General features: G+C 34.9%; 1 protein-coding gene, 1 long non-coding RNA gene and 1 pseudogene across 2 annotated transcripts in view; 1 reads left to right on the top strand and 2 right to left on the bottom strand.

Annotated features, from left to right (window-relative positions):
• Positions 1–25,992, top strand: part of Mob1b (MOB kinase activator 1B) — a 67,166-nt gene extending 41,174 nt beyond the window's left edge. The window contains exons 3-6 of the mRNA XM_074042045.1: positions 11,209–11,302; positions 13,172–13,305; positions 17,500–17,663; positions 20,110–25,992. Coding sequence (XP_073898146.1) covers positions 11,209–11,302; positions 13,172–13,305; positions 17,500–17,663; positions 20,110–20,187 — 470 coding nt within the window. The 3' untranslated portion in view covers positions 20,188–25,992. The remainder of the gene's footprint in view (positions 1–11,208; positions 11,303–13,171; positions 13,306–17,499; positions 17,664–20,109) is intronic.
• Positions 1–27,717, bottom strand: part of LOC141410959 (uncharacterized) — a 50,719-nt gene that overhangs the window by 21,371 nt on the left and 1,631 nt on the right. The window contains exon 2 of the long non-coding RNA XR_012435786.1: positions 21,399–21,453. This is a non-coding gene — a long non-coding RNA (uncharacterized lncRNA). The remainder of the gene's footprint in view (positions 1–21,398; positions 21,454–27,717) is intronic.
• Positions 2,644–10,851, bottom strand: LOC141411033 (growth hormone-inducible transmembrane protein pseudogene; annotated as a pseudogene).

Below are 27,717 nucleotides of genomic sequence, written 5' to 3'. Positions count from 1 at the left end.
GTGGCACATGCCCATAATCCCAGCACTTCAGTGGCTGAGACAGGAGGATTGTGTATTTAAGGCCACTTTGAGACCCCGTCTCAAAAACAAAAACAAAAAAACCCAAAATGTATTTAGATCAGTTGACCAAACTAAGAGAAGTGGACAAATCCACACTCAAAATGGGAAATGTTTAACACTCCTTTTCAGTAACTGATAGAAAATGTAGAAGAAAAATTAATAAGGAATCAGAAAAATTTGAGCTCCATGGTGAACAGATTTGATGTGAGGAACGCATGATCCAAGTACCCTAGATCATCACATGCACATCTTCAAAAACTGAAATCAATACATTCTCTGACCCCAGTGGAATTTAGCTAGAAACTAATAACAAAAAACCTGCAAATCTCTATGTTTGGAAAGAGCAAATGTTAATGTAAATTGGGATAAATTTTGTACTGAAATATGATTAAAGTACTATGTATGGAAACTTGTAGATGTAGCTAAAGCTATGTGAGTGAGAAATTTCAGTCTTACACACATATTAGAAAGTACTGAAAATTGGTGAATTAAGCACCATCTCCAGATGTTAGAAAAAAACCCCAGAAAATTAAAGGTAAAGAAAAGTAAGAAAAAGTTATCAGTAAAGAGAACAGAAGTTAATAAAATAGAAGATAAATGTACAATAAATAGAATCAATAAAACAAAACTTGATTTTAATGAAAACCTTGAGTCTAATGAAATTTATAACTCCTGGTAGGACTGATAAAGAAAAAGGATAGCACAACTAGCCATTATCAGCAATGGAAGAATGAACATTACTAAATATCTTATATAGCATTAAAATTCATAAGGGAGTATTGTGAAAAGTGGTCATAAATAGAAATAATTGATGGAAATTAAAATTTATGAAATTGTAACTTTACCAAAGTTATAAATTAGAATTAAAAAATCTGAATAGTCTTGTGACTAATTTTTAAAACATTATAATCCAGTTTAAAACCTTCCTATAATAGAGATTTTCTATAAACTTTTGTTTTTATTTCATAGAAAGTTTGTTTTATGCTGCACAAAAATTATAAAAATAAAATGTGGATTATATGAAATATGAAATAGGAATATAAGCTGAAAAAAATTCAACCATGACACCATTGCACTTCAGTATATTTTCTTCCAGTCTTTTCCCAAGATCATTTAAAAATAGATTGCCAAGACTTTTAACCATATGTAGTGTTTTGTTTCTTACTATTTTCAGCCAACTTTTCAGCATAGTCGTGGCCCCAACATGTTATTCAGTCTCTTTGTGTAAATAACTTGAAGACTAAAAAATACTTCTTTTTGCAATTTTAATTAACATAGGGACAAACTTTTTCTTTTTGTGACAGGGTCTTGCTAAATTGCCTAGGCTGGCCTCTAACTCACTTTGTAGCCTGGGCTTGTCTCAAATTCCTGATTCTTTTGCTTCAGCCTCCTCAGTACACCATCACACCTGGCCCTTTAGCAAACATTTAAGGAAGAAGTAACATCAGCCTTTCCCTCTTATAGAGAGTGGAAGAAATACTAGTTTTATGACATTACAAGACATTAAAGAGTGGACATTGCATTGAAAAGAAGCTAGGTCCTTTAACCTATAAAATGAATTTAGGTATAAAAATCCTAATAAAAATATTACCAAATTCAGTCTAGCAATAGTTTAAAAATATATCATATCATGACCAAATTAAGTTTATCCAGGAATAGAAAGGTTGGTTTAGTATTTGAAAATTAGTCATTGCAATTCATCACTTTAACCTAAATCAAGGAAGAAAAATAATAAGGTTATTTAAATATGTGCAGGAAGAAGAAGTAGTTGATAAAGTTCAAAATTAAAAGCATACTTATCAAATAAGTAGTAGGTAAGAACTTCTCTTTTTTATGTTAAGTTTGTTCCTATGTTAAAGTATTTTATCTTGAAAATAGTTTTAAGGATCACATTTTGTTTTAGAAGTTTCAAAAATAAAACTGACATATACATAATTCCATCAGTGACTCTCCATCTCGTTAACATTTTGGACTGTCCTAACAACATGTAGTCAGCACTGTAAAGAGATCGCTGAGAAGCAGAGCCAGAGAAGGAACACCTGTGTCTTTGTTTCATAGACAGTGTAAAAATAGTGATCACTTGTTTCCAAATACTCAGATGTCATTCACTGGGCTCATCACATTCACATAGTGCTAAGTTCTAAACATTCACAAAAACACTGCAAGTGACTAAGCCTTTGTCTGATTTCTATTCCAAATCCCATGTCACTTAAGAAATTATTTAAAATAACTCTGGATCCACCAAATACATAGGTAATCAGTTTGCTGAATTTTACTTAATCTAATAAATTAAAAAAAATACTTGTCATAACACAAACCTTACTTTTCACATTCATTAAAGAATTTTAGAATTACTCAAGCATGAGAGTTGGAAATGGATGTGCTTGTTTGGAAAGATCTGCTGAATTCTCTAGAAGAAAAAGCAGGCCCAAAGGGTCACATTATTGGAACACTTTATATATGTTGACATGTTCTTATCTTCTAAACCTCAATGAAAGCTGCTTGTCTAAACTGTGTAATGAACATCTGTCTCTGTTGAACAGTAACACATCTGATGTAGTGGAGAAGACATAAGCTGTCAGTTCATTTCTCTCTGTTGCTTCCAGTTGCTAGCATAGTTGCAATGTGCATACATATATTTAGCGTATCCATGTAGATTCCCAACATCAAATTGATAGGATCATAGTTTTGAACTCCATACATTGGTGTTATTTCTGCATGTTTGATTACTTTCTGAGTTTTGTACAGAAGGAATATGCTGAAAAGAACTAATCCACCATACATTGAGTACAGGTAGCACCAGCTGCAGTAGAAAGTGGAAGAAACCATGGATCCTAGTGAAGAACACAAGGAGAAGACCCAGGCCCACTCCCAGGAGTGCTCCCATGTTCAGACACTTCTCACTGGGTGCACACATGATAGAGAGGCCTCCCACATGCTGGCTGTGTACCATGCAGTTCTCATGAGAAGAGGACCCCCTAATACTGTCAGAGGAACCACCATTGCACCCATCACACTAGAATGTAGCAAAGAAGCTTTAAGCCTGGGCTCTGATTATGCAGTATGTACTATACCAGCATTTTAGCTCAAATCGTGGCTGCAAAGGCTGCACGAGTTGTTACCCAAGAGCCTCTCATCATGAAATTCGTAAGAGCAGGAGTTGTGGTTACTGCCAAGGCAGACAAAGGTGTTAAGCCAATACTTCCTGCTAAGTACGTATAGGTAGAATGAATTCTATCCCTCACACACTGAGGGATAGCCTTTTCAATAGGTTCAATCTCATTAGACATTCTCAAGCCATAGTAGCACAGTGGCTCCAAGACCCACAGCAGCCCCTCGAACAACAAATCATCTTTTCATCTGATCAATTTAAAAAATTTTTTCCATTGATGGTTTCAATGCCGCTTCTTTGAGTTCTTGACCAGTTTTTCCTGTTCTTGTCTTGGTGGCATATTCCCTGGTGAATGTTAAGAGCCACTGATTCTTTGTGATAGAAATCTTCACAGTGGGCGAGGCCTTTTTAAAAGTTGGGTGAAAAACCCTGGAAGGTAGTGTTCAGAGACACACAAGCCTTCAGCCAGCATGGTGATGCACCAGGTTTACCAACTAGATATGAAATGCTCAGTTCTGGGTCACCTCTACCATGCAGTTCCCCTTCCACACCTGTGAAACACAAACACCCCACCCCTTCAGTCCTCTGCATACTCTTTACTCAAGTACTTACTTCTGATAAAGCCTATCTATTTACAAAAATTATAATAAACATCATAATAGTGAAATGTAGAAGTTTTTTCTCAGATTAGGAATGGGTCAAGAATATTTAACAGTACTAGTGGTCATCCAGTACAGTAGGAGGAAAAAGAATAAAAGATGTGATGACTAGAAAGGAAGAAAGAGTCTAGGAATAAATCTAATGAAACATATGAAAACTATTCCTTTATAATTAGTGGGTTTTGTGTCCTTAGGAAATATATTGCTGCCAAATCATGGGCATATTTTCCCATGCTCTTTTAAATTTTTTTGTATAGCCTGTACACATGGAGAGGTACAGTTCACTTGGAATTACTTTTAAGTATGGGTGAATAGAGTTGATTTTTTGCTTCATCATTTTTCTTTTGGAGATAGAGTCTCAGAATATATCTCGGTTGGCCTTCCAACTCTCAGTCGTTTTACCTTTGGCTCCCAAGTGCTTTGCAACCACACCCAGCAAAAGTCAAGGTTTTTTTTTTAGTTATTCATTTATTCATATGTGCATACATTGTTTGGGTCATTTCTCCCCACCCCCCACCCTCACCTTCCTCCCCCCAACCCCCTTCTTCCAGGCAGAACCTGTTCTGCCCTTACCTTTAATTTTGTTGAAAAGAAGACATAAGCATAATAAGAAAGACAAAGCATTTTTGCTAGTTGAGTTAAGGTTAGCTATTCAGAGAGATTCTTATTATTGCTTTCATGTACCCATGTGTTATGAACCATGTTGATTCAACTCTAACTGACCTTTACATTGGCTACTGATCCCCTGCTCATGATAACCTCTGTCGCTTAAAGGTTTCTGTATTAGTTCCTCTGGAGTGGGGACATCAAATGCTTTCATGTTTTGGGTTTTCTACCTATTCCTGTATCTCCCGTATGTGCTCTCCCCTTGTCCTGTGATCCAAGTCCAACCACATTGCTGCATTTGCCCTAGATCTAAAGTCCGCATATGAGGGAGAACATACAATTTTTGGTCTTCTGAGCCTGGCTGACCTCGCTCAGAATGATGTTCTCCAGTTCCACCCATTTACCTGCAAATGACAAGATTTCATTCTTCTTCATGGCTGCATAAAATTCCATTGTGTAAAAATACCACATTTTCTTAATCCACTCATCAGTAGTGGGGCATCTTGGTTGTTTCCATAACTTGGCTATTGTGAATAGTGCTGCAATAAACATGGGTGTGCAGGTGCCTTTGGAGTAGCCTGTGTTGCATTCCTTTGAGTATATCCCTAGGAGTGGGATTGCTGGATCATATGGCAGATCTATGTTTAGATTTTTAAGAAGCCTCCACATTTTTTTCCAGAGTGGTTGCACTAGCTTGCATTCCTACCAGCAGTGGATTAGGGTTCCTTTTTCTCCCCACATCCTCGCCAACACTTCTTGTTGTTGGTGTTTTTGATGATGGCTATTCTAACAGGGATGAGGTGGAATCTTAGTGTGGTTTTGATTTGCATTTCCTTTATGGCTAGAGATGGTGAGCATTTTTTCATGTTTTTTAGCCATTTGAATTTCTTCTTTTGAGAAAGTTCTGTTTAGTTCAGTTGCCCATTTCTTAATCAGTTCATTGGTTTTAGGAGAGTCTAGTTTCTTAAGTTCCCTGTATATTCTGGTTATCAGTCCTTTGTCTGATATATAGCTGGCAAATATTTTCTCCCACTGTGTGGGTGGTCTGTTCAGTTTAGAGACCATTTCTTTTGTTGTCCAGAAGCCTTTTAATTTTATGAAGTCCCATTTGTCCATTCTTTCTCTTAGTTGCTGAGCTGCTGTGGTTCTATTGAGGAAGTCCTTGCCTATATCTATTAGTTCCAGAGTGTTTCCTGCTCCTTCCTGTAACTTACTTCAGAGTTCTGGGTCTGATATTTAGGTCTTTGATCCATTTTGAGTTCATAGTAGTACAGGGTGATACACATGGATCTAGTTTCAGTTTTTTACAGACAGATAACCATGGATTTTGTATCCTGCCACCTTGCTATAGCTGTATATGGTGTCTAATAGTTTTTCGGTAGAGTTTTTTGGGTCTTTAAGGTATAGGATTATATTGTGTGCAAATACGGATATTTTGACAGTTTCTTTACCTATTTGTATTCCTTTTATTTCTTCTTATTGCCTAATTGCTCTGGCTAGGAATTCTAGTACTATGTTGAATAGGAGTGGGAATATTGGGCACCATTCTCTTGTTCCTGATTTTAGGGGTCATGGTTTCAGTTTTTCACCATTAAGTATGATGTTGGCTGTAGGTTTGTCATATATAGCCTTTACAATGTTGAGGTATATTCCTTCTATTCCTAGTTTTCTTAGAGCTTTTATCATGAAGTGGTGTTGGATTTTGTCAAAGGCTTTTTCTGCATCTATTGAGATGATCAAGTGGTTTTTGTCTTTGCTTCTGTTAATGTGGTGTGTTACATTTATTGATTTGCGTATGTTGAACCACCCCTGCATTCCTGGGATGAAGCCTACTTGGTCATGGTGAATGATCTTTTTGATGTGTTGTTGGATTCGGTTTGCTATTATTTTATTGAGGATTTTTGCATCAATGTTCATTAGGGAAATTGGCCTGTAGTTCTCCATTTTGGAGGTGTCTTTGTCTGGTTTTGGGATGAGAGTAATATTGGCTTCATAAAATGAGTTAGGCAGTGTTCTTTCTCTTTCAGTTTCATGGAACAGTTTAAGGAGGGTTGGTATTAGTTCTTCTTTAAAGGTCTGATAGAATTCAGTAGAGAATCCATCAGGTCCTGGACTTTTCTTTTTTGGGAGACTCTTTATTACTGCTTCCATTTCATTTTGTGTTATAGATCTATTTAGATGATTAATATCCTCTTGGTTTAGTTTTTGATGGTTGTAAGTATCTAGAAATCTGTCCATTTCTTCAAGATTTTCAAATTATTAAAATGTATGTTCTCAAAGTAGTCTTTGATGATTTCCTGGATTTCCGTGTTGTTTGTTGTTATCTCCACTTTTCCATTTGTGATTTTACTGATTTGGGTTTTTTCTTTCCTCATTTTAGTCAGGTTGCCAGGGGTTGTCAATCTTATTTATTTTTTTAAAGAGTCAGCTTTTTGTTTCATTGATTGTATGGTTTTTTTTTGTTTGTTTGTTTGTCTGTATTTCATTGATTTCAGCCCTTATTTTTATTATTTCTCTCCTTCTGCTTGTTTTGGGACTTGCTTGTTGTTTTTCTAGGAGATTGAGATGTAGCATTAGGTCATTGATTTGAGATCTTTCTGTGTTTTTAATATACGCTCATGGCTATAAACTTTCCTCGTAGGACTGCCTTTGCTGTGTCTGATAGGTTCTGGTAGGTCGTGTCTTCATGTTCATTAACTTCCAGGAACTTTTAAATTTCCTCTTTTATTTCATCAGTGACCCATTGGTCATTGAGCATATGTGTTGTTCAGCTTCCAATTGTTTGCATGTTTTTTACTGTTGTTTTTGTTGTTGATTTCTAGTTTTAGTGCATTGTGATCAGATAGAATGCATGGGATTATTTCTATTTTCTTATATTTGCTGAGGCTTGCTTTGTGCCCTAAGATAACAGTTTTGGAGAAGGTTCCATGAGCTGCAGAGAAGAATGTATATTGTGCAAAGTTGGATGAAATATTTTGTAGACATCAGCTAGGTCTATTTGATCTATGGTATGATTTAGTTCTAGAATTTCTTTATTTTTTTTCTTGTTTGGATGACCTATCTATTGGTGATGGGGAGGGTATTAAATTCTCCCACTACCACTGTGTTGGAGTCTATATATGTTTTTAGGTTCTTCAGAGTATGTTTGATGAAATTGGGTGGATTGACGTTGAGTGCATATAGGTTAATAATTGTTATTTCCATTTGGTGTATTTCCCCTTTTATTAGTATGGAGTGTCCTTCTTCATCTCGTTTGATCCATGTAAGTTTGAAGTCTTCTTTGTCTGAGGTAATTATTGCTACCCCTGCCTGTTTTCAAGGGCCATTGGCTTGGTAGATCTTTTTCCAGCCTTTCACCCTCAGCCAGTGCTTGTTTCTGTAGATGAAGTGGGTCTCCTATAGGCAGCAGATTGTTGTATCTTCTTTTTTAATCCAGTTTGCCAAATGGCTGTCTTTTGATGGGGGAATTAAGTCTGTTAACATTCAGTGTTAGTATTGATAAATACGTGGTGATTCCTGTCATTTAGTTGTCTTTGTTGTTTAAGGGTTTGATTGTGTGCAGCTGAATCAATGTTACTCTCTGCTTTCTTACCTTTTCTTCTCCTGTGATTTGGTACTGCCTACCCTTTCATGGTTTTGTTTGCCCTCACTTTGTGTGTGCAGAATTACTTGAAGAATCTTTTGTAGTGTGGCTTGGTGATCATATATTGTTTTAGTTTCTGCTTAACGTGAAGACTTTTATTGCTCCATCTATTTTGAATGATAGTTTTGCTGGGTACAGTATCCTAGGGTTGAAGTTATTTTCATTCAGTGCCCGGAAGACCTCACTCCATGCTCTTCTTGATTTTAAGGTTTCCATTGAGAAATCTGCTGTGATTTTGATGGGTTTACCTTTGTATTTTATTTATTTTTTTTCTCTCTTACAGCCTTCAATATTCTTTCTCTATTTTCTGTGCTTGTTGTTTTAATGATAATATGTTGTGGAGTAGTATTACTTTGGTCAAGTCTGTTTGGTGTCTTCCTGTACCTGAATGGGCATAGTTTTCTCTAGATTTGGGAAATTTTCTATTATTATTTTGTTGAATATATTATGAATCCCTTTTGCTTACACCTCTTCTCCTTCTTCAATGCCCATGATTCTCAGGTTTGGTCTTTTGATGGAGTTGGTGAGTTCTTGTATATTCTTTTCACATGTCTTGAGTTGTCTGACTAATAGTTCTTCAGTTTTTCGTTTACCATTTCATCTTCTAGTTCTAAGAGTCTGTCTTCTGCTTGTTCTAATCTGCTGGAGTGGCTTTCCATTTTGTTTTGTACTTCTGTTTCATTCTTTTTTCTGAGGTTTTTCATATCATGGATCACTTCCTCTTTAATATTGTCAATTTTTGTCCTTAATTCACTTATCTCTCTACTTATGATGTTCTCTTTTCATTTTGGTGTTTATTTAGGACTCCTGTGTGTTCATTTGTTTTTGTGTTTTTTTCATATTCCTTATTTTTGTTGTCTTGGAATTTCTTGAGTGCCTCCTGTACATTTTGGTTGACCATGTCTAATATCATCTCTATGAAATTCTGATTGATTTACTTGCAGGATTTCTTTTTTCAGGATGTTCTTGTGGGCTTCATTGGGTTCCTTGGTATAGACTATCTTTGTTTTGTTGGAGTCTGGATCTGTGTATCCGTTTTCTTCATTTCCCTCTGAATCTTGTACTAATTTATTTTTGGGGGGAGAATAGTTTCCATCCTTTTTTCCTCTTCCCATCATTCCACTTGGTTCTGTTTCTAAAATCAAGTTTTAATTTGAAAAATTTTCCATTGTGGTAACCAGTTGACTCAGATATCTTTATGAAAAGACTGTATTTATGTTTGCTGTTTTGTAATCATGGCTTTCAGGTGTTTCATGTATGCTTGCATCTGTGTTTGATCTCTCTTCTGTTCCCTTGGTCTACAAGACCATACTGTTTTATTCTTTGTAGTTTATAAATCTCAGTGTGCACTTTGTTTGCCAGTAAGAATATGTTGAATAGGATAGGAGGAAAAAGTCAAGGAAGCCAGTGGAGGGAGGTTAGGTTGACTTAAGCACAATGCACATACAGGTATAATACCAAGGCAAAAAAAAATCCCACTTAATAATGAACAGACCCTATACAATGAAGGACAAGAATGAAAATCAGATCACACTAAGGAGAGGGCACTACTAGGATGAGGAGGGTAAAAGAAGGAAGTAAAGAAAGTGAATATGGTTGATCTACTTTCTATCCAAGAATGAATATAGAATATTTAAACCTGTTGAAATCACCATAAGAAGAGGACTAAGGTAGAAAAGAGAAAAATGGAGGGGATGAACCAATTTGGGATATAATACATACATAGGTGGAACTGTCATAATGATATATATATCATTATGTAGTTATCTTAAACAAAAATGTCCTTTTCAAAAATGAAGGACAGGAATGTAAAACAGTTCCTGGCAGGGGGTTGGTACCAATGGGAGGGGAAAGGACATAAGGAAAAGGTGAAGGAGGGGAATATGGTAGAAATACTATGTACTCGTATGAAAATAGAACAATGATACCTGTTGAAAATGTTCCAAGAAGGGAGAAGGAGGATAAAGGAGAATTATGGAAGGGGTGAATCTAATTAAGGTATATTGTAAGCACTTTTGTAAATGTCACCATACATCCCCAGTACAACAATAATATGCTAATTAAAAGAAATAGAATGTGTTGGAGCCAGGCGCCAGTGACTCGCCTAGCTACTTGGGAGACTGAGATCAGGAGTATCTCAGTTCAGGGCCAGCCTAGGCAAATAGTTCAAGAGACCCCATCTCCAAAATAACCAGAACAAAGTGGACTGGAGGTGTGTGGCTCAAGTGGTAGAATGTCTGCTTTGCAAGAGTGAAACCCCAAGCTCAAACCTGTCTCTCTTTCACACACACACATACACACAGAACACGTTGGAATAGTCTTGGCTCTTTGCATTTTCAAATAAATTTTAGCCTTTTTGGGGGACTGTTGAGTGACATTTACATCACATTTGCAGTTCTGTAATTGCCAGAATCTTTTGATAGGATTTTTTTTTCCTTCCCATGGTAGTGGGGTTTCATGCTTGCTAGGCAAGTGCTCTACCACTTGAATGATACCCCTTTTTGCTCTGGTTATTTTGGAGATATGGTTTTGCTTTTTGCCCAGGCCAGCCTGGACAGTGATCCAACTATTTTACATTTCCCACCATAGCTGGGATGATAAGTGTGTGCCACCATGTGCAGCTTTTTTTTCCCTCCCATTGGGATGGGGTCTTGCAAACTTTTTTGCCTAGGCTGGCCATCAACTGAGGTCTTCCTGATCTCAGCCTCCCAAGTAGCTAAGATTACAAGTGTGAGCCACCAGCACCCGGGTTCACAGAATTTTTTGACCATCTAGAAAGTTGTTTTGTGAAATGACAGTTTAAACTGTTACATTTTCCAATATGTTGTCCTTTTTCTTAGTGATCTGAGAAGTTCTTTGTATATTGTGGATTCAAGATTTTTGTTGTGTGTGTTATAAATAATTTTTCTGTTCTTTGCTTGCTTTTTTGCTCACTTAATGGAGTTTCTTGATGAACACAAACTTCTAATATCAATGTAGTAAAAAGCTGAGGTTTCTGTGTATGCTTTTTACCTATTCTTTGTAGGGAAAATGAACAATGAAAAGTTAAAAAATTTGCTTAAATAAAAGTAAAAATTAATTTTAATCATTCTGTTTATGTTTACACATAATTGATGTTTGTTTTTCAGCTGTAGATTTCTTCAATCAGATCAACATGCTTTATGGAACCATTACAGATTTCTGTACAGAAGAAAGTTGTCCAGTGATGTCAGCTGGACCAAAGTAAGACATGGTTAATGATCAGTTCTCATTTTTATTTTATGGTTCTCAGATAAGAAGATGGTTTCTGACTATATACTCTCTGTACTTAGGAATTCCTTCAGTGGTTTGCCAATGACTAGTATATCAAGTTCAGATTCCTTAGCTTGAACTTTTTATCATCCCCCCTATACTGTCTTTCCTATTTGGGTATGTATCTTTCCTTCTCTACCCAAAGTAGATGCAGGAAACATCTTGCTGTTCCCTCTGTTACTTCTGCTTTCTGAAAACTTGCTCATTATGTTTTTCTTTCAGACATTTTTCTTCTCTTCCATTTTCCTCTTATAATTTTATCTTTGTTTCAGAATATCATCGTCAAGGCCTAAGTCAAATGCTTCTTTCTCCATAACCTTCTGATTTCTTCATTCTAGGTGTGATCTCTATAACTTTTTCACTTTTATAGTGATTGCATTTCTCACCCATGCTAGCCAAACACTCCCCCATTGTGCTACCACTCTTATTCATACATGTCTTATTTAACCATTAGATTTATTCTTTTAAATCCCTTTTGGTGCAAAGGCAGTACCTACTATCTAGTTAGCATTCAATAAATGTTGGTTGGATCAGTACATTTTTGAAACTAGCTTATATTATTACTATTACTAATAATAACAACGACAGCTACCATTTATTTAGTGATACCTAAATGTAAAACCTCTCATTCTTCATATATTTTATTTCAAGCCATAGTAATTGCACAAAAATATTGCCTCATACACTGTCATGAATATAAAGAATTTAGTCAACCAATTAGAGAACTTCCACAACGGCATGAGTTCAGGAAAGGCATAGTGATACCAGGTAAGGAAATAAAACATAAGCTGGCAATTCTCAGTAAAGAGAATGGAGGACTACAGTAGCAAAGGCACAAAGTTGTGTCTGAACTTTCACTTCTTTCTAGCCCATGGAGATGAGTAGCTTGCAGAGTTTTTCAAGGTCCAGTGCCTCTCAAACCCCTGCTTCCTTATAGACCTTGTCTGTTAAAGTTAGGTTTGGTGGTTTTTACCTCTCTGGGGACTGTTTACTTTGGAGAACAGTCCTCTGTTGACTTTGAGGGCACAGGTGCTTCCTTTGGTCTTCCTCAACCTGTTTGAGTTTACATGAAGTAGGTAGCTCTTTGTTTTTAAAAACCGTGGTTCAGAGACACAGGTGTTTCCTAGTTTCATCAAAGACAGAATGAATTTCTGTTACTAGTTTGGGAAGATTTCTTAAAGGAAAAGGGCAATTTAAAATGGAATCCATTTTAGTACTTAATTCTGGTTATTACTAGTGTTTACTTCACATGTTTTAAATTTCATGTGAAAATAGATAACTTTTAATTTTGCTATTACATGGTTAGTTCTGCATATGCATATTTTTGACTTGCTAATTTTCTTTAAAGTCATATTATTTAGCTCCTCAGGCACATGTATTCAAATATTGGATCATTTTCTTTTTCAATAATCTTAAAGTTTCTGTGTCATTCATTCTCCTTTACCCCAAACTTAAAGTCCCTAAGTTAAAAAGCATTACACTACATAGGAGAAATGTTATTTAAGGAAGAAAAGCAGCCATAAAGTTCAAAGACAGCTAGTTTTTCTACTTTGGCAATATGTGATTCTGCTCTATAGAGGGAAAGATGCTTAAGAAAATTCAGACACAAGAGGAGAACATCAAAACACAAAAAATGAGTTTGAGGTGATCTGCTTACTTTGAGCTGTGATGAATGTAAGATAGTAAAATGGATATTTTTAAATTCACCTTTATTTGGAGGAACAGATTGTTTAAAACATGTATATTTGTACATTTATAAGCATACTGATGCTCTGTATGCTTTTTATTTTTCCACTGCAGATATGAGTATCATTGGGCAGATGGAACAAACATAAAGAAGCCTATTAAGTGCTCTGCACCAAAGTATATTGATTATTTGATGACCTGGGTTCAGGACCAGTTGGATGATGAGACACTATTTCCATCAAAAATTGGTAAAGTTATTTAATATAATTGGAACCCATCATGGTTTATCTAATTTTATGTTTCTAGAATTGTCCTTAATCTTCCCACCTTATCCAGTTGGAAAGTTCTATAGAGCATATGTTAAGGTATGTTATGCAGTTCCCAAAAAGAGGCACAAAAGTTTGTTAACCTAATTGTAGAATAAGCAAGCTATCCTGTGTAAGTCGATTGTTTTCACCCTTTAGTGTAGTATTTTAAATACAAATTAGTAGAAAGGCTAGAGTCATTAGAAAACAAAATAATTTGCTTCTCTTAAATTGCTGAGCTTCTTCTTTACAATCAAAGAGGGCTTTTTTTTTTTTTAACAATTTTGAAAATCCAGGATCCAGTTAACTTTGAGTAGAAAGTTCCAGATAGAGGGGTGGTGATGTGGCTCAATTAGTAGTGCAAAACCCTGACTGAGCACAAAATCCAGTATCATAAAACAAGTTCCAGATAGAGGCTTATTCCTATTCCAGTAACAGCACAAGGTTACCACACCTGTCAAAATATTTTTAATCTCATGCACTTAAAAAAATGTCCTTTCTACTTCAAATTATGCTACACAGCCATAGTAACAAAAACAGCATGGTACTGGCACAAAAACACACGTGAAGATCAATGGAACAGAATAGAAGACCCAGAAATAAAACCACTCAGTTATGGCTATGTGATCTTTTACAAAGAAGCCAAAAACATACACTGGAAAAAAGATAGCCTCTTCAACAAGTGATGCTGGAAAAACTGGTTATCTACATGCAGAAGACTGAAACTAGACTCCTACTCTTACCTTATACAAAAATAAACTCCAAATGGATCAAAGATCTTGATATAAAACCTGAAAACTTGAAACTATTACAGGAAAAAAATAGGAATAACTCTGGAAGATAATAAGCATAGGTAATGTTATTTTCTGGATAGGACTCCAGTTGCCCAGGAAATAAGAGCAAGAATTGACAAATGAAACACATCAAAAGAAACAAGTACCAGAATCAGCTGACAACCCACAGAATGGGAGAATATCTTTGCCAGCTATTCAGCAGATAAGGGATTCATATCCAGAATATATAAAGAGCTCAAAAAACTAAGCAGCAAAAGAACAAGCAAAAACAAATGGGAAAATGAATTGAATAGACAGTTCTCAAAAGAAGAAATATAAAGGACTGATTATGTACATGAGGAAATTTTTAACATCCTTTAGACATAAAGGAAATGCAAGTCAAAAGCACCCTAAAATTCTGTCTCACCCTTATCAGATTGGCAGTCATCAAGAAAATAATCAACAAATGAAATTAGTATGGAAGTTTCTCAAAAAACTAAAAATAGACCTACCTGTGACCTAGCCATACCACTCTTGGGCATATAGCTGAAGGAATGTAAATCAATATATGAGAGATACCTGCATATCCATATTTATTGAAGCCCTTTTCACAAAAGCTGAACTGTACAATCAGCCAAGATATCCAACAGCCAATGAATGGATAAAGAAAATATGGCATATATATATATATATATATATATATATATATATATATATTTATATACACACTCACACATATATATGTGTATATATGTGTGTGTGTGTGTGTGTGTATGATGGAATATTACTCATCCAATGAGTAATGAAATTGTCATTTGCAGGAAAATGGATGGAACAGAAGATCATCATGTTGAGTGAGATAAGCCTAGCTCAGAAAATCAAATGTTACATGCTTTCACTCATTTGTGGAACCTAGACCTGAAATGATGATGATGATAATAATGAAATATGAATGTGAAAGGGAGATGGTCTGGGATGGTAGGTCAGCAGGTGAAGGGAGGGAGAAAAGAAAAGGATACTGAGGGGTGAAGATGATTAAAATATATTATGCATGTGTATATGACAACAGGATAATAAAACCCTCCAAACACTGAAAGAGGGGAATGGGAATATAATGGAGCGGTGAACTTGTTCAAAGTACACTGTACAAATCTATGGAATTATCACAACGAAACCCTCTCATATTACTGATGTATGCTAATTCAAAAATAAAATAATGCTATTAAAAAAGTCCTCTATCTTTTTCATACCAAGTTTATCATGAACATTGAAGGAACCCTGTCTATGATTTTAAATGATGAGTGATACAGGATAGTAATAAAGATTGGTTTATGTTATAGAAAAGAAAATGGATGTTATACAGCTAATAATACCTATCATAGTCATTTATTTCTCACTTAGAGTTTGTATGTCATATATTTGTGGCAAGGAAAGAGTTTGATTTTATGATTCATGACATGAATCTTACAGATTTTTTTTTTTTTTGGTGTGACTGGGATTTGAATTCAGGGCTCCATGCTTGCAAAGCAGGCACTTTACTACTTGAGCCACACCTCCAGTCCAAGGTTCATGGAACTTTTTTTTTTTTTTTTAACAGTACTGAAGTTTGAACTCAGGTTCTCATGCTTGCTAGGCAGGCTTTATCACTTGAGCCACTGCACTGGCCCTCTTACAGATTTTCAAATCAACCTATGCAAGAAGAAAATAAAATTCCAGAGTTTGGCCTGTTATTGATGAAGTGACTTTGGCTTTTTGTATTTGCTTTTAAAGGCAGACCTGTGAACTAGAAATTGTTCTTATGTAGACAGTTCATACAGTTTTACCTCTTCAATCTTAAACTATGTTTTCCAAAAAAAGTTAAGAATTTTCTCTTCTAATATTTTTAAAACAGATTTTTGACTACATTTTATATGGTTTTTGGAAGAAGGATACAGTAGAGAAGACATTGTTAATAGTTGTTATGGAGTGTTTTGAAAGTTTTTTTTAAATGTGTTAAAACACTTTGGAGCTTTTATAATAAACGAGCACACTTTCAAGACTGCATTTGTATCATAATGATTTTGCTTTATCTCTTACATAATCTGAATATATTTTTTTGTTTTGCAGTACTGGGGCTTGAACTCAGGGCCTATACCTGAGCCACTCCAGCAGCCCTTTTTGTGTTAGGTATTTTTGAAATAGGGTCTCATGAACTATTTGCCCAGACTGGCTTTGAACCGCGATCCTCTTGATCTCTGCCTTCTGAGTAGCTAGGATTACAGTCGTGAGCCACAGGCACCTGGCTCATAATCTATATTTTTGAATTTGGTAGTACTGAGGTTTGAACTTAGGACCTTAGATTTGCTAGGCGGGTAGTGTACAGCTTGAGCCATGTCCTCCTGCCCTTTTTGCTTTTGTTATTTTTTCTGATAGGGTGTTTGCCCAGGGGTTAGCCTTGGACTGTGAGCCTCCTACGGAGGCTCACCACACTCAGCTTTTTCACCCCCCTCTTCCTGCCCCTTGCTGGGGATTGAACCCAGGGCCTTCCATATGCTAGGCAAGTGCTCTACCACAGAGCTACATCTCCAGCCCTTAGATTTTTGAGACAGGGTTTAGCTATACAACTCAGGTTGGTCTTGAACTTATTGTGTAGCCCAGGCTGGCCTCAAACTGGAGATTCTCCTACTTCAGCTCCCAGATGCAGGGATTATAGTCATGAACCACCGTGCCTGGTTTCTTATTTTGACCATTTTTAGGTGTTTAGAAAATTTGAAAGAGTTCTACAAAGAAGCAGACTCCTACAAAGAATTCCTACATCTAGATTCTTTGTTAGCAATTTATGACTTTTATTTTACCCTTTATGTTACCCACTGCACATTCATTCATTTTCCTGAACCATTTGAGAATAAATTGTATATATAATGCCATTTTACCCATAAGTATGTCAGTGTTTATTTCCCTAGAAAATAATAATGTAACTATCAAAATAAAGACAGAGTATTTATAATGTACATATCTTGTTTAGGAGGTTTTCCTGGTAATGTCCTTTAAACAACAACAAAAAATCTTTGATACTTTCATTCAGTTGTGTTTTATTAGTCTGCTTTAATCTGGAATATGTGTGTTTTAGTCCTTTTTTTGTCTTTCATGGCATTGATATTTTAGAATGTTCTTTGATTTTGGTTTGTCTTATAACAACTTGTGACTCAATATTATTGCTAAAATGACATTGAATCCAATAGTATCAGTATTTGGCTGTCTTGCCAATCTGGGTCATTTAGCAAGTTTAACAAATAACATAATTTTGTAGGTGTTTTTGTTTTATTTTATAGCTTTTTAAGACAAAAATTGTATTGAATGTATTTAAGGTATATTTCTTTGTTAGGTGTTCCATTCCCGAAGAATTTCATGTCTGTGGCAAAAACTATACTCAAACGTCTGTTTAGGGTCTATGCTCACATTTATCATCAACATTTTGATCCTGTGATCCAGCTTCAGGAGGAAGCACATCTCAATACATCTTTTAAGCACTTTATTTTTTTTGTCCAGGTAAGTTGAATTTGGAGGCCTTTGCTGCTTAGTGTAAGCATTTATCTTCAGAATTCTATGATGAATACTGTATACACACACACCATCAGGATAGAATTTGCCATATCTCTCCAGTCTGCATTCTATTCTATACCTTCCATGATGATAATGACTGGCTTTTTCTTTCCAAATTTCATTAGTTTCCAAGTTGATGGCAAGTACGTGTAAAATGTATCTAAGAGCCTTGTTTTGGATTTGCTTCAGTTGCCAGCCACATGGAGGCACTAAATAAGGAAATGAACAGATCTGTGCAGATCTATAGATGATCTTGGCCTCTTGAGCATGTTAGCACTCCTTCCTCTCCCCTTTTATCCCTATACTTTTGTCTATGCTGAATCTTTATTAATGGCTTTGTCCTAGAAATATACTTTGAATATCATATCCTTCCCCCGTCTTCTTAGAACCATGTTCTAAATAATTTCGAAGGACTATCCATTATGTATGGGAGGAAAATGTCACAGTATTTCTGTTCTAGAGGCCCATTAGTTTTTTTTTTTCTTTGTACTGGGATTTGAACTCAGGGCATTACATTTGCTAGACAGGTGCTCTACCACTTGAGCCACTATTTGCCTGGACTGGTTTCAAACCATGATCCTCTTGCCTCTGTCTCCTTAGTAGCTTGGATTACAGGTGTGAGCCACTGGCATATGGCTAGAGATACATTAATTTTTGATAAGACCCACTAGTTGACTTTACCTTTGTGTAGTCCTCAAAGAAATAGCCTTAGAAATGTAGACTAAGGATCCAGGCTTGATGGCACAGGCCTGTAATCTCAGTACCTCTGGAGGAAGAGGCAGGAGGATTTAGGGTTCAAGGCCAGCCTGGATTCCTTAGTGAGACTTTCAAAAAACAAACAAAACCAAAAGTAGACTAAGAACAGTGAGAATAGTCTTTCATAATTCTCTAATTTGAGAAATAAGCAAAAGTAGTGAAAGAGTTGGAAATAACATGAGCTGACCAGACCAGATTTGTTTGTTTGTTTATTTATTTACTTAGGTAGAGATTGAGCAAGGGAGATGGTGGTCAGGAGAAGCCCAAGGTTTTGCTTTATATTGTTTTTGTATATCTGTGGGCATGTGTTTATAAGTGCCTACTTTACTTCTCTCCCCACTAAAGAAAAATGTGCTCATTTTCCCTTTATACATACTCCTCACATTGAAGGCACACATTTTATGCTTCAGTTTCATTTATTTGAACACATTTTAGGAGAATGTAACTTGCCAAAACTGTTGCTTTGAATAATCACTTTACTATGGAATCCCATCTGCAGACACATAAGAACAAAGAAAGTTTGCATCTGTGCTTGGCAGAACATGATTGCTAAAGTTCAGGTTTTGGTGGTTTAGGAGAGTATATTCTCCCTCCAAAAGGGTTGGTTTTTATTTTTTTGTTTGTTTGTTTGTGATAATAGGGATTGAACCCAGTGCTTCATGCATGGTAGGCAAGCACCTTACCTCTTGAGCTACATTTCCAGAAGTTTTGCTTTACTCTGTAATCTTTAAGTATACTGTGTTTTCTATGTGCTATCAAATAGTAGGGGATCAACATATAGCATTTACCACATCTGATCTTACTAGTATCACCCTTTGCTTAAGAGGGTCACTTGCTTTGTATCTTGCACTGGTTCTTCTCCAGCTCCAGCCTTCCCCACAGGGTGAAGAATCCACAGGGTCAAGAACATAACCTACCTAGATCCCTTCTGGTGTATGCTTGGTACCTGAGACTTTAGAATTCCCTTCCCACATGTCACAGATACATTCCCAGGGTCTCTGTGGATCTTTTCCTTGAGTTTATTCTTTGGAGGGCAAGTCACATCTCTGACAGGTGTTCCTGTAGCCTTGAGGAGTAACCAAATGACAAGCAGTCTGTGGACATTATCCATATGTGCCAGCCAAGGTGTCCACTCTCATTTGCATGAGGCCCCTTCAGGTGTAGGATGGAGCTGGGATTTGGAAAAGCAGGGAGTTCACTGAGGGCCAGGTACTTGGGGTTTGCTCTCCTCCTGTCACTACTTTCTGGTGTAAAATCCTGGAGAGTCTTAAGAATTCTAAATTTGAATCTGCTTTTCTGGTCACTATGAAAGTATATTTGTCAAAGTAGGAGGGTAGAATATATTTTATTTAACATTAGCTTAATATAAAATTTAATAATTTGTTAGGTGATAGGTATTCTTTTGTGTTCTGGGCTTAGATCCACATCTTAGGTGTGAGGCTGCTATGCTAATGCCAGTGCTTCTCTAAAGTTCTTACTATGATGTTTGACAATTTGCCTAAGACACCGTTATCGAATAGAAAAAAACCCATCATATCTACTACTTTTACTTACTAAAAGCTAATTTCCAACAAATGTTAATGGTAATCTGCCTTGGATTCTTTTTTTTTGCTGTTTATTCTGTCTTTATGTATAGGAGTTCAACCTTATTGACAGAAGAGAACTTGCACCACTTCAAGAACTGATTGAAAAGCTCACCTCAAAGGACAGATAAAAGAATGGACAGCGGTGCCAATTTTTCCTCACATGAAGCTGTGTGGAGTGTTTTTGGGTTTTTGTTATATTTCATTGTAACTTGGAGTGTTCTTGTCTTAGGTATGAGGGCTTGCTTGGGTTCCCTTTTCTTTATTCTGAATATATGGAAACATATTCTCTTGCTAGAGGAAGCCAAGAACCATTCTCTACATTTGAAAGGGGTAAATTTTGTCTTAGTGACATACAGTATTTTTTTTTAACCTGGTTTTGATTTTGGTTATAATATTGTGTGCTGAAAGAAATCCTCACTGATGAACTGCTGATGGATTTGAGTATGTGTTTCTGTGTTGTATAAATTGTGGCCCATTTTGAAGTCCCCAAAAGACTTATGTTTTTAAGTGCCTTGGCAGGCTCACTTCTAAGGTGCAAAGCACAGACATAGAACTAAACAAAGCTCAAAACAATGGATTACTACCCACGGCACTTACTGGTACATGTTGTAAAATAATCTATCATAAAAGCCATAGTTTACTTAAATTGATGATCTCCAGCTTTTACTATGGAAGAAACATAATTTGTAAAGGTGTGCATGTAGAACATAAAATGTAAAATGAAAAAAATTACTTCTGAATTATTTTTTATAATGATGGCAATATATTCTGTTCAACACATGCTTAAAGTTCTACAAGCAGGTCTTTTTCCATCTCTTAATATCTGTGATATTGAAACTTGAGGATGTTGAAATGTAATATACCTATTGCATTTTGGCTTCTTTCTACACGTTAACTGCACTGTAAGTGTAAAACTTCAGGTTATATATAGGATTGCCATCTTCAGAGGTGATGCTGAACTGTGAGGTTTCCTAGCAATTGCCAAATGAGCCATAAGTCTTCAGAATCCCCTTCTAATTCAAAGAGGAGGGGAAAGGAGAGTGTGTTTGGTTAGGGGGGTGGTTAGGTTGGGGAGTTATGGATAGGATTAAACATGGGGAGTCAATTTCTAGAAAGTCCTGTCTTAAAACCCTGGAATAGAATGGTATGGAGATTTTAAACAATTACTTATAAACAGAGTCTTAGAGGCTTCTTTTTAGGAATCAACTTCCATGAGAAGTTAAAATTAAATTACTAATTTTAGATACAGACATTAAACATGGGAAATTGATCACTTTTCAGCATTTCCATTCAGTGAATGGAGCTGGATTTTGCCTATCATTTTAAAATGATACAGTACCTTTTTTGCTTATTATAGGCCCACTTTGAAGCATTCTGTCTTCTGATTTTTTCCACTGTAAAAGAAATAATTTTCTTTGTAGTGATATCAAATAATAAAAATGCTAATTCAGTAGTTATTAACTTTTAAGTTTTATTTGCCCTTTCTAGTGAATTATTACCATCAACAAGTTCAAAAACGTAGCTTTTAGAATAAGTTGTAATTTTTTTCACTTCAGTTTTGTTCTTGAGAAATACCCTTCAGACTTCCAGTTTTTAAAAATTTTTGTCAGTTTTGGTAAATATGCTTCCTTCAATTAGAAATATGTACCATTCCTTCAGTTAGAAATACATGCCTTTTTCCTAGTAGAATAGAAATGCTTACTCTGAAATTATGTAAATTATAAATACTTAGTAGAAAAGAATCTAAAATGAAGTAAATTTGTTTATGTTATTAATAAGTAGAGCATTGGTACAATTTAATGTCCCTGTAGTTATAGTCACCCGGAGCTGCCTTTTCCTCCATTTTATTCTAGCAATTATTCACTAAGTACTAATAGAATTAACAGGAGAGCCTGTAGAGACAAATGTATTTAGCATTTATTGGTAATGCTTATTTATAAACTTCAATGAGAGCTAGCTGATTTCCTTACATCAAATCTTTAGTATCCAAATAGATAATATCAACCACTATGGACTGATTCAGACATAAAATTTGGTGTCATGATTTTTGAGTCCTATCTGTATAGGAAATGAAGCACATGATTACTCAAATAGTTTTCCATACTGCATTTGACTTCACAGCAACCTAGTTACAAAAGGGTTGCAATAGCCAAGTGTAGAGTTAAAAGTGAGAAATTGTTCTTTTAAGCGTTACATAGCAGTACATTGTAAAAATGGAAAATACTTCTATAAATTAATGGTTGGCAGTAGGATTTACTTTCCCACTATATGTAGATAGAAGTTTGTTTTCACTGTGCCAGAATCTCAGGTGCCTGTTCCAAGTATTCATTTAATAAAGAGCTATTGGGAAGTAAGGAGATCTGCAAATGGTAACAAAGTATAGAAGTTCTCCTAGGGAGGGAGAGACCTGGCAGTATCCATGGTGTTAGATGGCTTTAAGTAAGAAAACATTCAGCAGAGCATAGAATTGCTTTAATAAATAGTAGCTTTGATTTGGTTGGTTCCTATGAGAATTAGTAAGATGCCCTTTATAAAATAAGGATCAAAGCTGGATTTTGCAGCAGAGCTTGCTTGTAAATATCTATTGGATTCTTTTCAGATCTCCTTATTTAGTTTATAAATAACCAAGATAATTATTTTCCCCTGTCTTTATATAGAGTTGTAAATCAGAATTTGTTTTTCTCATTCTTTGAGAAAAAGATCCCATATAATATAGTCATAAATTTGCTCACAGTGCTTTTGTTAAATGTTGATATGATGAAGCAAGTTTTAGGGATTATTTTAAATGATGGAGTAGTGCTAGTGAAATTAACAGAGTTAAAAAAATCTTTAGTTAGCAGTAGATGATGCTACTGGCTTTCATTTGCTGACTTGATTATTCCATTCCTTACAAAAACCATGACGTTAGACTACACTAAAACAGAAAGAATGTATTAGTTAGCTGGTGGCTTTGGAGGTCAGTTTACTTTAAAATGAAAGATTTGAGATTGCTGTCTCTTCCTACCTTTGTTAGTCATTTGTAAATTCTAAATGGTCAATATACAATGTAGTAGGTAGCAAAATATATATATGTTTAGTATATAATATATTTCAGACTGAGTTTACTGCCTGGCTTGTCAGGATAGATGAAGCACTACAATCTCTTATCAGGAAATAGAGATGGTGTGTATATTTATATTTTACATATATAATCACCAGGCTTCATTTTATTTATAGCATTTTCCTTGCTTATGGGAAAATAGCAAAATGACAAATTTCTTTTATAGCTTTGTCTACACCCTCTCTGAGAGAGGTTTTGATAACCACTGAAATGGTAGAATATGTGAAATACAAATATTAAGTTTTAGAACTTTTTTTTTAAATGTGTATGACACACCTTAACATCCAAATGAGACTTGATCTTCAGAGTAGTTCCCTTGGGAGCACTACTTATTTCAGCTATGCTGCAGAAGTATGTTTTTGGAACTCTTTTTAGACATGCCATGAGAATCAGCTTATGACTATGCAAGAAACTTAATTTCATAATTTTAGTTGCACAAAAACTTTTTTAGCAGCTAATATGACCTACTTTAATCAACAAACCAAGTCTGATAACTTGCTCTCAGAACTAAGCCAGTAGGGAAATTCAGAAGAATGTGTTGTAGGGTCTGAATCTGCTGAAGAAAATGTTTGAAGTATTCATTGCATCACTGAATAAAGGAATGGTTTCCTTATGTCACTATTTTGAAGTAGACAATATTATTTGGATGTATAAGTTTATTTTTTAAATTCAGTTTAATTACTTGATAGTTAAATACACTGATTTTTTAAAAATCAAGGCCTTTCTCTGGAACTTGTTTTTTATTTTTTGTTCCTTAAGATTTTTGAATGATTGAATGGATAATATGGAAAAGTAGATCAAAATTAATTTTTTATTTTTAAGTTTTTTTGGGGGGGCAAAACATGGCATCGAACCACCAGTATTTGAAATAGAAATAGTTTTAGGAAACAGTCTTTATCTCTCTCTCTTTCAAATAAGTTTTCTCTCAAGTGAACAGTGTGACTTCAGTTAGACTGGGGATTGTTATACAAAGAAATCAGAATAAGTTTTATGTATTAATTATGCCAAGTTTTAAGGCTACATATCACAAAATATTTAAAATTATATAGTTATTTCATATATCATTTATAACTTTAAATTTTGAGTGTTTTTTTAAAAAGATACTGGAGTAAAAAAAAATCTGTACCTTGGAATTGTGATTGCATACCATGAAAACTTTTATCTAACTTTTAAACTTATCTGGGATATTAAAAAATATACCAATTCATGAAAACACAAATCTACATGTAAACACAAATCTATATTTTAAGGACCACTTCTGAAATAATTTAAATGTCAGTTTTGTCATAATTAAGGTTTACTATAAGAATCACTATTGTGTAATATTAGCTTAATTGATGAGATGATAAATGCTTACAGGTAATCTCAAGATTTAATGAAAAAGTTTAAACATAACATGTAAAAGAATCCTGACTGCAGATGATTTGAATTTTTAAAAAATTATTTTATTTTTGAATTATCATACATTAATAATATAGGGGAGTTTGTTGTGATAATAATACATGCATACAGTGTAGCTTGAACAAGTAAATTTGAATTTTTTAAGGATTTCCTAATAAATTAATCAAAGAATTCATTTTGAAGGTATAATATTGAGCTCTGTTACTCATTGAACTCATTTACATTTTAACAAAAGAGAAAAAAATACAGGTTAAAATATTATGCATTCAGTTTTACAAGTGTAATGCAAGTTTCTTTTTTTTTTTTTTCATATAGTACTATACAATAGAAAGCTTTGGGCTACAACTCTCAAACATAGATAGTAAAAAATCAGTGGCCTTGTTTTTCCACTCCTCATCTCCTGTGTCACACACACACACACACACACACACACACACGCACACACACACAGAGAAACAAAAACAAAGGTTGGTTTTGCAGTTCTTCATTGTTAGTGATTCTGAAGTACTTACTGTTAGTACATAGGTTTCACTTTGTTTAGGTTGACAGCATTCTTTAAATTATGTCTCTGAAGCTAAGATTATTAGTGATGTAAAATTAAACTTTATTAATATTTAATTTCTTTTACATATTACTAAGTTCTTATAGGTAAATGTTTCTTACAGTTTTGCACAAATTTTCTTTTTGTTTCTGCGATACTTACTTGTGCAGGTTGTAAAATAGATTAGTGCATTTTCATTTAAGAACAATTTTTCTCTTTAAATTGTTCTGAAGAAATTACTATTTTTAGGGAAAATAGTTTTTTACAGCCACTAAATTGTATTTGTTATTTTTGTACATTCATAACCAGGGTGGTGAGGTTACTAATCTTGTAGAGAATATTTACTTTTGTTCTATTTGAATTTTTGCTACACATTTAAGTTATTACTTTAAATTACCACTAGGAACAGTATCATGAAGTATAGGTAGAAAGAGAATACAGTAAGTACACAAACACTTAAAGTTTGAATAGAAATCATTTCTGAAGACAAAAGCAGGGAAATACTGCCAGTGCCAAGTAATGGAAGAATAAAGGCAGCATCATATTGTGCAGGTATTTACCACACGGATCTCACTCTCAGTTCTATATTTGAGAAGCTGGAGAGAAAAAAATGTCTAAAATATGAAATGCAACATGGACGACATATTGTAAACTATGCCAAGATTATGAAAATTGTTATTGATCAAAGTTTAATTGCTTCATCAATTTTACTTTAAAGGGGAGGTATTGAATGTCAGAAAATCTGTAATGTTTTATTTGAAAGATGTAAATAATGTATACAAACTTGTATGTGATGGGATGGGAGGTATTTAAATTCTTTTTTTTTTTTTTTAGGAAGAAACTGAATGTTTGTAAGAAAAGAATTAATAAATAGTTATGTTTGGCCATGAATCCTGACTTTGCATCACTGTTTTACTATAGGTATTCACACTGAACATATTCCAAGGAAAACTGAAGGTATATGGGACATATTGAACATTTCAAATTTATTAAGCACCGTTTTCTGTAATTTTCACAATCCTAGAAGTTAGTATCTCAGTGTCTGACATACTAGAAAACTAAAAGCTCCAATTGTACAACTCATTGATTTGGCCTAGAGTTTAAGAACCCTAATATACCTGAAGTTTATGTTTGTTTTAATATATACTACTATGAGAACAAATAGCGAATAAATGAATTATTTGTGGATCTTTTCACCAAGCTAAGATATTATCTAATATTTTGTTTTCATTATAGCTCATAAAAGTATTAATATAAAATATTGAAGAACCATTTATCTTTAATGGCTAAACTTTTGAAAGGAAATTTGTTTTTAAGAGTATTATCAATATCATTTAAAGGTATTTATGTGAGAGGCATTTGTGCTTCAGTCTTCATGTTGAGATTTTTTTTCTTGGTGTATGTGTATGGTACTGGGGTTTGAAATCAGGCTCTCATGCTTGCTAGGCAGGTAGCTGCACTGCTACTTGAGCCACTCCGTCAGCCCATACTGGGTATTTTGATGTAGTGGCCATAGTTGTCAAAAGGATAGTGGACTAAGTTATTAAGTATTGTTTTACAGAAGTACTTGGGTGGTGTGGACAAGTGCACAGGGTGTATACCCTGTTATTTCTTTTTGCCTTTGTTCTTATTTTCTGAGTTGATGTGGAAATTTCTGGCAAGGAGTGGTTTAGGATGGTAACATTTTCCTATCTGGTTGGTTGCTTAGCATCCTATCTCTTATCTGTAATACTAAAATCTCCAAAGATCAAAAAATGTAAACTTTTTTTTCTTAGATTAGGAAAACAAACTTTTTGACTTTTAGAGACAGGGTCTCGTTATGTAGTGGAAGCTGGCCTTAACCTTGAGATCCTCCTGCCCCCATTTCTGTAGTGCTGAAATTATAGGCATGTGCCACCACACCTGATTCTTCAAAAAAAAGTTTTCTTGAATTTATTATGCAAACTCAATCTATCCTGAAGTTAACAATCCTTATCCCACTTAATATTTCACTGTAAATTATTAGTGCATTAGAACACCTGCAGGGGGGGTGTTGTTACTTATATATTTACTGTATTTCTTTTGTGAAATTGTGAATTTTTCTAAAATCTTAAATTTTGAATTCTCAAACATCTGGCTGCAAGGGTTTAAGATAAAGAATTATGGAGTAAAATCAAGAAGGTGTTTTCAAAGCTGGGCAGGGTGACATATATCTGTAATCCCAGCACTTGGGAGGTTGGAGAATAATGAGTTCAAAGCTAACTTGGGCTACATAGTGAGATACTGTATCAAAAGAAAAAGAGGTCTTTAGAAAAGTGCTTTTCTCTCATTTCTTTGTCTTCCACAGGGTATGTAAAAAAATGAGAATATATTTTTAAAATACGCTTTTTAATTTTTCTGGTTGTACTGGGGTTTGAACTTGGCCTTAGTGCTTGGTAGACAGGTGCTCCACCACTTAAGCCACATCTCCAGCCCTGTTTGCTTTATTTTTCAGATAGGGTCTTGAGCTTTTTGCCAGGCTTTATACCTTGATCCTCCTACATCTGATGCCTACTGTGCAGCTAGGATGACAGGCTTGTACTGCCACACTCAGCTTGTTGGTTCCACGATGGGTTTTGCTAATTTTTTCCTGGGCTG

Source organism: Castor canadensis, chromosome 9 (assembly GCF_047511655.1).
Source record: "Castor canadensis chromosome 9, mCasCan1.hap1v2, whole genome shotgun sequence".
NCBI lineage: Eukaryota > Metazoa > Chordata > Mammalia > Rodentia > Castoridae > Castor > Castor canadensis.
Note: the sequence above shows the minus strand (reverse complement) of the source record. Positions and strands in the feature narration are given on the sequence as shown.